The sequence below is a fragment of the Lathyrus oleraceus genome, chromosome 5 (assembly GCF_024323335.1).
Source record: "Lathyrus oleraceus cultivar Zhongwan6 chromosome 5, CAAS_Psat_ZW6_1.0, whole genome shotgun sequence".
Taxonomy (NCBI): domain Eukaryota; kingdom Viridiplantae; phylum Streptophyta; class Magnoliopsida; order Fabales; family Fabaceae; genus Lathyrus; species Lathyrus oleraceus.
In genome coordinates this window covers 376,415,256-376,426,421 of record NC_066583.1, presented here as the reverse complement: position 1 = coordinate 376,426,421, position 11,166 = coordinate 376,415,256, and the positions used below count along the sequence as shown (strand labels likewise).

The window sequence follows — 11,166 nt, the reverse complement described above, 5'->3', positions numbered from 1 at the left end:
ATGGGGTAGAGATGAGAAGTCCTTAATCTCATTGGGGTTGTATGATTCTGTTTTCGATGAATTTTGTTGTGTTAGGAATCTGGAAATTAATGATTGGTTGTGTTTGTATATGTGATTTTATGACTGAAAAATATATTTGGATCATCATGTTTATACATATATAAATTTCTACCATTGATGAATGTATGAAACTTTGATCATGAATGTGATCTTCGTGAAATTGTGGATTTAATTGTATGACAAATTGCCATGAACCACTTAATAAATAACTTCTTTATTTGTTAAGGAATTTAAGAAGCTTCACGAAGAAATATCAATTACATGTGTTGATTCATATATTCTAATTTTATTGTTCATTTGAGTGGATATTGAATACCCTTTTCATTTTTATGTCAGACATTAAATTTTCTTTTTCTATACATCTAAGGTTTTACCTTTATGAATTTACCATCTCATGCAATAATGCAATCACTATGTGATGGTTAATAGACACTTAAGGGGACAATTGTTGCTTGATGATGTCGCCATGTAATAATAATGAATGGAAAATGGAGTGAAGCGTATAAGTGTTATGCTTTTCAGAAGCTACCCATTTTATCTTTTGCTTAGGTTTTAAAACAAGATAAAGTTAGGGATGACAATGGGTAGGGTACTATAGTACTCATCCCCATACCCGCGATTTGAAAAAATCTTTGTGCCCGAGCCCATACCCACTTGGGTGTCAAAGTTAGCACCCGTACCCGCGCCCTATGGGTATGTAAGTACCCATACCCATACCCGTGACCCGCATTCCTATTAAAAATAAATAGATCAATTATAAATTATCATATAATTTTAAGTTTTTAAAAATATTAAAAAGTTTTCAAACAATTTATTATTGAAATAAACGAACACTTATATTAAATACGTAATGGTTTGACATTGATATACGTTTTTATAATTGATAGACATACATTTTTATATAATATTATAAACTAAAATATATAAATATAAATAAAAATACATAAATATATAGTGTGCGGGTATGTGGCAGGGTGGGTACCAAGGTGACCATACTCGCACCCGTACCCGCTTATTTTTATGGATAATTGCCCGAGCTCATGCCCGTACCCATTTTTTAGGGTTTTTATCCTACCCTTTATAGGTAAATTTGCGGATTCCCATTGGGGATGGGCCAAATTGCCATCCCTAGATAAAGTGAACTTAATTTCTTAAATAGAACCGGCCACATGAAATTAAAAGCTCTTTTTAGTGGTGAATCCAAACAATCAATGGAAAAGGGAGAATTAACGCCATCTAGTGTTTGTACTTTGACACATTGGTGCACCGAAACACACGACCTTCACACATTGGGGACAAGGGAAGATAGTGTTCAGGTGAAGCACTTGCAGTTCGGTTTTCCTGAATTATTTTTGTAGTTCACTTGTCTTCTATAAACCAAATTGTGAACAAGCCTAATAGAGAGGTAACATGAGGGAATGATGAGCTTTATGTTAGAATGATTATGAGACATAGGGAGAAAATGTATTTATTCTGAGCCGTTTCTCTAGTTTATCCATTGTAGTGATTTCAGTGACTTCATTGTAGTTTATCCACTAGAGGATAGTCAAATCACTATACGAATGGAAAGACTTAGAGAAAAACTATAAGAGAAACTATTAAAAAATATTAATAGATATGTGTTAAATATAAACATAATATATAATTGAACATTATGAGGTAGTTTGATTGTCATATGCCATATAGTGAAAATTTTGATTTTGTTGTGTTGTTCGACGATTTTCACCGTATCTTTTGATCCGTATGTCCAAATGACGCTCCGTTTGAAGCGTTAGAAAGCTAATGCGCAAAGATATCTCGTGGTAGTGCTTGGTGAAATGTTTGAGTTGTAGTGATTTACATACTGTAGGGATGTTTGTGATGATTTGTATGATCGGTTAGCGAATCCTTATGTTTATACAATGATATGTTGTTGTTTTAGTGAAGTGACATGAACAAATGCTTATGAAGTTACACTTGTTGAGTTGTTGATGTTTGTTGTTGTTTATTGATGTCGTAAAATTGATGAATTGTTGTGTATGATGAATGATGTTATGCATAAAAGGTGAGAAATGTATGATGATTCTTTTGGTGAAAATGGATGTTCTTGAGAGTCATGCATCATTTTGTACATGCTTCGGTCCAATTTTGGTGTGCTCTGGTGTGGTGGTATGGATTGGGAGAGAGTATCCGGTTTCAGGTGGGAATAGGTGAAGCATTACCTATGGTGAGGGTAACAATTTGGTGTTTTCTTGTCCTATGGTGGGGATCGGGAGTGAGATGAAGTTGAGTGTTCATCAATGGAACCACATGCATAATGAATCAGTTGTGGAGTACATTTGCATACATGATTGCATATGTAGTTGATTGTTCATGATGTTGCTGATTGGATGTGAATATTTAAATATTGTCATGATTTGAGTGTGGGAACATGTTGTTGATTGGTGTGTAATTAATGTGTGTGTTGTTATGTATTCTCTACCTTAACATTCTTTATACTGTTTATATTGGTTTGTTGTTTCTCACCTTTATTACTTTCATATTGTCCACCATGGACATCTTATAGATACTCAGGAGTAGAGTTTGCCGTTGTAAGTGGAAGTTAGCTCCTGGAGTTACTTCGTTTAGTTTTATAGTTGTTTTAGAAGTCTTGCTCTGATCTTGTAACATCGGGGACAAGGGCGTTTGTTTACTTATTATGTTTTGATGGAGTTTAATTATTTTTTCGGTTTATGCTGAAGTTGTTCAAAAGTTGAACATGATAACTCTTTATTTTGAAAATAATTTATTATGATTTAAAAATTGAGACTAAAAGTCTAAGTTGAAATGTTTTATCATTTGAAATAAATTGATACCACCGCAATGATACACTAAGTGAAAGTGAGTGTGTGATGACATGTATTATATGACATTGATTTTCTGCTGCGTGTTTGCTAAATGTTTGCTTTATCAGAGGATTTGTCGTTGGTGTCACCTTATATTGTTGGTAAAGCTTAATATATAAGTATCAGGGATTAGGGTGTTACAGAAAGCCTTTAACAAAAAGCAATCTCTATCTTCCCTTTCTAAACATTATAGTTGGATCCATTCAAACTCACCATCCTAGATATGTTCGTGCCCATCGTTACACAAATCAAACCACGACTATAGATACCACCTGTTAGGAAGAAATCCATAACTTAATGGAATGACTCAATAACACAATCTCTCACAAAAATTTAAATGCAACTTATAGACAATCAACAAAACACACCAAACAAAACAACACAACTTTAGTGTGCAAAAACCTTTGTTAACTAGGAGTAAAAAACCACGGGACTCATAGGCTACTTAAATCTCCACTATAATCAAACAATGGGTACAATCAAGGTTCTCTCTAACACTAGTTAGAGGCATGCATCAACATACTCAAGACTTACAATCAACCTGAGAATACAACAAGAAATAAGAGATACAATTAACCAAAATAAACATAAAAACTACACCTCATAAAACCACTCGACAAATATGTATAGAAAAATAAAAATCCGATCTCCACCATTCAGAATATACCTATATGAGTATTGAATATTGTTAATAAAAACCAGGGTGATCCGACAGTTGGATTGTGAGAAAACTCTGATCTTGTGGGACTGGTTTATGCTGAATTAGGGTTGCGTGAATAATATATTATCTCTAGTTTTTATTCTTTTTCTCTCATACACTCATTTAAATGGCCTGATTCTCTTTGTTGGATAATAAAAAAGGCTTACACATAGATGAGCTACTAACCCATGTTCGTTTGGGCCACTCCAAATAGGAGGGATAACCCAACCAAAAGAATATAAAGATTTTCGTTGAGAGGGTTTTATTATAGGGAATTTCTTATCCCACCCTATGAGGTGAAAAAACACCCTATGTAAAACCGAAAATGCCCCTCAAATTTTGGAGATACATCTCCAAACGCATATTGTTAAAGTCAAAACATTAATTAATCTGGAGATGCATCTCCAAAATATTTTAAAACATACACCATGCATCCCACTCTGAAAGGTCTATTTACACGTTTATTATTCTAGATATGCATCTCCATTTAGGATTTACGGAGATGCATCTCTGTACCCTATCAAAACTGTGCAGGTTATGATTTGTTTGTAGTTATTTAGATGAAGATGATGCTTCATAAATGTTAAGGACCATGTTATGTGATGATCATTAAATCATACAATCGATATGCAAAAAATGATATATATAAATCCAGATGATAAAAAAATGACATATATAAATGAAGTCGAAATATACGATAAAGTAGAACGAAGTGAAAATAAAATACAATCTATAATGAATCCAAAGTACAACTACTATATACTATTGCATATGTCGGACTACAACTCACCGGGTTCCTCGGGCTCCTCGGTATCCCCTACTCCATGTCCTCCGATGCTGTCTCCAGTACATAAGTGTCTCCGTCATAATGGCATCTAGGACCGGCATCACCTTAGACCCATCAGAGATACCTCTGTCAATGTCGGCATGCATAATCTCCACTAGGTGACGACATCTAGGCAAGATATCATGAGCATGATGTAACTGTGCATACTCCTCCTCTAGTATCTCCTGATGAGCTAGCCTTGGTGAATCTCCTAGAGCATCCTGCAACATATACGAATGTGACACCCTGAAGAACCAACTGATGTACCCGTTGACATAACTATAATCGCTCTCAGCTATGTTACTTCGTGACTCCTCCAGTGTCAGATGACTAAGGTAATCATAAAACATGACATCCATATCTCTACGTGTCATAGCAGGAGGAGTAGAGACAACAAGGTGTATGTGAATAGTCTGACTATAGACGCGAGTAGCAAGGCAACCATCAAGAGTATAACATTATATCGTCAAATGGTTGCGTCTAACAGTGATCGACATAGTTGTTAAAGTGCATATCCTTGGTAAACAAGTTATTAAGATACACTCTGAAACCTCTCTATTGTGAGTGCAACTTACAGTAGACGTATTTTGCGTGATGTCAAAACTAGGATACTTTAACATTAATGTATATTGGACGATATCCTCTGATTCTCTATGTGTATCTTAGCATTAGAAAGCATAAAAGCATAAAAGCATTTGGAAACAACTTTGAAAAGGTCTCATGCATGAAAAACATTTTTTTGTGAAACCTTGCATCATAGGTCGATACATACGTCTACAGGTCGACCTATAGAAACAAATATTTTTGCTATAGGTTGACATATGCATTCCATATGTCGACACCCATGTTGCAATATTAAAGCAGGTAGCTTCTGTCTCATATGCCTCCACTTCAGGTCGACACATATACAACACATAACATTCACAGGTCGACACATGACCTTATACAGGCCGACCTATGCATCAAACAGGTCGATGCCTGACTTTCATAGGTCGACCTATGAGACAAAGTTTTTCAAAAATTCTTAATTTTCAAATATTTTGTATTCCTTTTGCCTCCAAAGATGCATGCATATAAATACTTCATACATGCATCATTGTGTAGTAAGGTTCTAGTGAGTAAAACCTATATGAAATCAGGATTTTAAATCATTCTCATCATCTTTAACCTCTCTTCTATACACACACATAATCAAACTACACATAATCATTTTTTGATTGGGTTCCATCTATATTAGGATTGATAACGTTCAATTAGGTTGATTGTACTATGATATTGGGTCGAGAACTTTGAGAATTTAAAATCAGAAAACCAAGGTGGGTTTTTCCTTCAAGATCGTTGGGGTTTAAAGGTTTTGGGCAATATTACGCAATCCGGATCCGTTCGAGTGAAGTCTTTGAAGAATGAGAGATTCTTGGACAAAGGAGTAACATTAGATAGTGGATCACATTGGTAAATCTTGGGTTTCAACAAGTGTGCACTTAGAATTAATTCGTCCGAGTGAAAGCTTTGAAGAACAATATGTTTCGTTCAATGATATAGCGTTGGACGATGAATTGAAGCGATATTGTTGGTTACTTGATCAATCTTTGATCAAGGGTTTGGGAGGTGGTAGAATTAACATAAAGTATAGGGTTTGTATGGTTAGATTTCTACATCTCTTATATTCCCATATTTGTAAAGTAAGATATAATATAATATAATATCTCAATTCGAATTTGAATTGAAGGCAAACTTACCCATAGTGAGGTCAATTGGGATATGACTAAACAATCCTTTTATATTCTCTCTCTCTCTCTCTCTCTCTCTCTCTCTCCCTCTTATTTTTAATTCTCAAATAATCAATTGCATTGATCATTTGATCAATTTTGTTTGGATTATAATTTTGAACATATTTTCAAATTGGTGTTATTGAGTAGATCACAAACCATTTGGTTGTGATTGGATTTCTAAGAACAACAATACCACATATAATTCCAAACATTATTGATCGCACACTAAGTGTTCGACAAATTGTTTCACTTTTATTTTTGTGTGAATTTTCATTGGAGATAGACTTGTCCATATTACTTTGCATTCAACTAGTTGTGATTAATTGTTGTTGATCGATTTGTGAATCATTATCATACCATTATTGTTAATACGTATATCCGATCTTTTTTATAGTGAGTTTAGTTAGACGATTTTTGATCTGGGATATTTGTAACTTGCTTCTGCGTCATAATTTTAAAAACTATTTTTTGTCAAATTTTTAACTCGGGATATATTCACCCCATCTAAATCTAGGTCTATCGTCTAATAAGTGGTATCACGAGCTCTGGTTAATTTCTAGGCCTATAGTTACATTTTTTAGAATATAAATATTTAAAAAAATATTTTGGATAGAAAATTGAGGCGTTATAGAAATCAACATGTATTATAAATTAGTGATGAAACACGCACATTTACTTATTGTCCTAACAACATGGAAAGAAAATAAGAACACATATCAACATTGATAAAAAAGAATGAGAAAGAAACATAACATTGTTGGATACTCAAGAGAGAATGAAGGTGTGATCGTAATGCAAGGAGACATGGAGGAGAAAAAGGTGAATGAGACCGAGTAAAAATATGATAGAGGAATTCATTTTTGTACATAATGAGAGAATATAAATTGAGTAGGTTGTTTAAAATCTTGATAATTACCCTTTTAAATAACTTTTTTTAAAACTTTTTGAAGAGGTCGGCCCAAAGTCCGTATGTTCAACCAGACCCAGCCCATAAAATTTATAAGCCCGATAAACCGAAAAAAAAGATAAAGTATTTTTAAAGGAAATTGTTCTTTCCACTTTAAATGGTGGAGAGTTACTCTATAGAAGCTCATGTTGAGTCATTATGAGGAGCATCCACATTGGGTCAGGAGCAACACACAAGTGAGAGAGACACCACATATTCATCCAAAACCTTCAGATGATATGTGTATGGGTCATCTAATTTATAAAGTGCTTAACCTCTAATTTTATAATCAATGTGCGACTTCCAACTCACATTTGTACACACCAATATCACCCTCAAGTGTGAGTCCATCCACTATGCTCATTCTCAAGCGGAAGCTCTTTCATCCACATACACATGTACCTCCGTTGCGGGCACTACAACGGAACACGTCGCCTGACCACCACATTGTCAAAAGTAGTTTCGATATAAAGAGACAGTCCCTTAATTAAACCATCGACTCTGATACTGCTGTTGGGTCATCATGAGGAGTATCTACATTGAGTCAAGAGCAACACACAAGTGAGAGAAACACCACATAGATTTTGGATGAATATGTGGCGTCTCTCACACTTGTGTGTTGCTCTTGACCAAATGTGAATGCTCCCCATGATGACCTAATAGTTCGAAAATACCCTTAAAATTCAAAAATATATTTCTGGAGGTGCATCATTTGCATCCCTTCATAAGTAAGTCACATCCTCATTTTATCAAAAACTAATACAGAAATATATTTCTAAAATAAATAGAAAAAAATACTCCCAACAAAACTTAAGATAAAAATACTTTGCTGTTTTTTTTTACCCTCCATTTGTGTACCTCCAATACAATTTTTTTTAAAAGGTAAACACGGCCAAATACAAAATTATTAAAAAAAAAATTCAACACTGTGAAAATCAAAATGTTTAATAAAATATTTATAAACTAGTTAATACAACTAAATTAAACAAAATTAAATTATTCTCTATCTTGATAATAAAACTATTAAATATTTTTATTATAATTCATAATTTATATTTTCTTCTTTCAGTAAAAATGGCAGGAGGCCTAACTTTATTGGTAAAAAGAAATTGAGGTGTCATTATGAGAGTGACACTATTACATAATTTTGAAATTGCCACTTTACTTTTCTTATCTCACTTCAAGTATCGTGAAAACAAAAAGTAATTTTTAGATTATTTTATTTATAAAATTAAACTATGGTTCATTTAGATTCAGATTTGGTGTAGTTGAATTGCATTTTAAAATGTATTTTTTGAATTTTAAGAGTAGTTTTGGTTTTTTTAATATCCTGATGTACCGAAAAAGCCACGTGTTTAATATTTTTCTTGTTATTTCCTCATATACAAACAAAACTAATGGGCCGGCCCATATATTTATCTCTCTAGGGTTTAGATCTTTTATTTTAAATTGATCGATGAACTCGAAAGTTAGGGTTTTGACACACTTCTCTTCTTCTGCAAATTGATTTTGTTGCCTCCATAGCCACACCGTTCTCACACAGCATTTTCCTTGCTTTTCCCAGCTTTCTTCCTTATCTGTATCCATTCCTCTTTCGATTTCGGTAACGAATTTTGTTTGATTCTTTTTTTTTATGCAGCCATAGCTGAATTTCGTTAATTATCCTTATCTTTTACTCTTTCGATTTCGATAACTAACTTTGTTTGAATTTTTTTTTTTTGCAGCCATGGCTGAAGCTGTTCAAGAACCTGCTGTAGTTTCAGATCCTTCCCTGATCGAAGTCAAACTCTTTAACCGCTGGAGCTTCGATGACATTCAGGTTTTATTCAGATTTGTATTTTAGATTATGTAATTCGAACAATTCAGTGAATTAGTTTATGGATGATGAATTAATTATTAATTATTTTATATATTCGGTTTGAAGTGTTATTGAAATTTGTTATTATTTTTTTTTGTTTGCAATTTTGTTATTTTTGATGTGTTAGGTTTCTGATGTGTCTCTGAGTGATTACATTGGAGTTTCGGCATCAAAGCATGCGACATATGTTCCACATACTGCTGGTAGATATTCTGTCAAAAGGTTCAGGAAAGCGCAGTGTCCCATTGTTGAGAGGCTTACCAACACTCTCATGATGCACGGGAGGAACAATGGAAAAAAGCTTAAGACGGTTGGAATCATGAGGCACGCCATGGAGATTATTCACTTGCTTACTGATCAGAACCCAATTCAGGTTATTGTTGATGCTGTTATCAACAGGTAGGGTTTGCTGTGAATTATGATTTATATGTTTGTTTGTGTTTTTGGTGTTTGGTATTGTTAAATATGTATGAGATATATAGCAAATTTGATACATCCACTAATTTGTTTAGCATATTCATGCTATGATGCTAATAATATGATTGAGAAGAAATAATTGTAAATCAAGTTAAGCTTTTATCCTAAAGAAACATTTGCAAATTTTGGAATAATGTTCTTATTTAGTTATTTGGTTTTGCATGGAGGATGTAGTGAGAATGTTTGTTTTCCTATACTTGGAAGCTATGTAGCACGGACACTGGGAACAGACACCAAAATTGGCACGTCAACTACACCGATAACTATTTGAAAAATTGAATAAATTAAATGTAATCATAATTGTCGGTTTCAGATATACACCGATAACTATTTGAAAAATTGAATAAATTAAATGTAATCATAAGTGTCGATTTCAGATATGTATGCTAACACATTTTTTAGAGGTGTTGGTGCTATAGAACTGGAAGGGGCTGTTGCATTGTTGCTTCAGTATGCTATGTTATTTTTATGTATTGGTTATTATCTACTTACTGTCAAAGGATATTTTGTAATTATTAGTATTAGGATGTGGATGCACCAAACGAACCACGTGCTCAGTTGTTGTTTAAGTTAGTGTTGAAATGCATTTTTATGAATGAAATAGAATTTTTTTAATCTGATATGTTGTGTATGTATGGCTCTTTTCAGTGGTCCTCGTGAAGATGCAACCCGAATTGGTTCTGCTGGAGTTGTGAGAAGACAGGCTGTGGATATCTCACCCCTTCGCCGTGTTAATCAAGCCATCTATCTTCTAATTACCGGAGCACGTGAAGCTGCTTTCAGAAATATTAAGACAATTGCTGAGTGTCTGGCTGATGAACTTATTAATGCAGCCAAAGGTTCCTCTAACAGGTGTGCCAATATAGTTCTATTCGTTGATAAGCAGTTTTTTTGATTAACTTAATCTGACTATTTTGTTTTGTTTATTTTAATGTGACTTGCTGATAAATATTATATTTTGTTTCAGTTATGCGATCAAGAAAAAAGATGAAATTGAAAGAGTAGCTAAGGCTAATCGTTAAGCAGCACATTGCAGCGATATTTTTGACCTTAGATTTTGTTTTATCGCACATTACCTTATTTAATGATGTTTTATGGATTTAGTTTCCTGGCTTTTTGCTTGTGCACATACTATGAGTAATTTTGTTCATTAAAGTTGAAATGTTTTGAATACCATCCCTTCGTTTATGGTTATTATGTGTGATAACTGTGATAACAACACATCCGCAGAATCGTGTTTATTTTAAAGTTCATCACCATCAAACTTTTATCTATCATATACATGCAACTTATAAATAGGAAGAGAAGTTTTTAAGAGCTTCACTTTCTCATTACAAAGGAAGATCACCCTCAATCTCGTCATAGATTGAAAAATATTTATGTGAATTTTGAATTAACTGATGAGTTGCGTTTTTAAGAACTAATACTATGTCTATTTCTGAAATTATGAACTAGAATATAAGTTTTATTGGAGTTTACACTACCAAACCCGCATGATCTCAATAGCATTATAAACTAATTATATTAAATTGTTTGAATAAATACAATTACATCTAAAATAATTAAATCAAAGAGAATAGTTGATTCACAAATCAATGGTTTGAACAATTTGGTTTCGTTCAATTTTAAACAATTCCTTTACACCCTTTATTTTTCATTCAAT

The 11,166-nt window shown here is 33.4% G+C and overlaps 1 protein-coding gene across 1 annotated transcript; it reads left to right on the top strand.

The window, feature by feature from the left end:
* The first annotated feature begins 8,570 nt into the window (after positions 1-8,570).
* On the top strand, positions 8,571-10,679 carry LOC127084882 (40S ribosomal protein S5). Its single transcript, XM_051025399.1, has 5 exons — positions 8,571-8,771; positions 8,893-8,987; positions 9,154-9,425; positions 10,152-10,355; positions 10,471-10,679. The coding sequence occupies exons 2-5, from the start codon at positions 8,895-8,897 to the stop codon at positions 10,523-10,525; spliced, it is 624 nt and encodes a 207-aa protein (XP_050881356.1). The 5' UTR covers positions 8,571-8,771; positions 8,893-8,894; the 3' UTR covers positions 10,526-10,679.
* The last annotated feature ends 487 nt before the right edge of the window (positions 10,680-11,166 follow it).

What these genes read in the sequence shown, in the direction of transcription:
- LOC127084882 (XM_051025399.1), top strand. Translation starts at nt 8,895, where the DNA reads ATGGCTGAAGCTGTTCAAGAACCTGCTGTAGTTTCAGATCCTTCCCTG. An exon ending in GGAGCTTCGATGACATTCAG is followed by an intron (nt 8,988 to 9,153) that starts GTTTTATTCAGA and finishes TTGATGTGTTAG; the next exon opens with GTTTCTGATGTGTCTCTGAG. An exon ending in GCCAAAGGTTCCTCTAACAG is followed by an intron (nt 10,356 to 10,470) that starts GTGTGCCAATAT and finishes ATTTTGTTTCAG; the next exon opens with TTATGCGATCAAGAAAAAAG.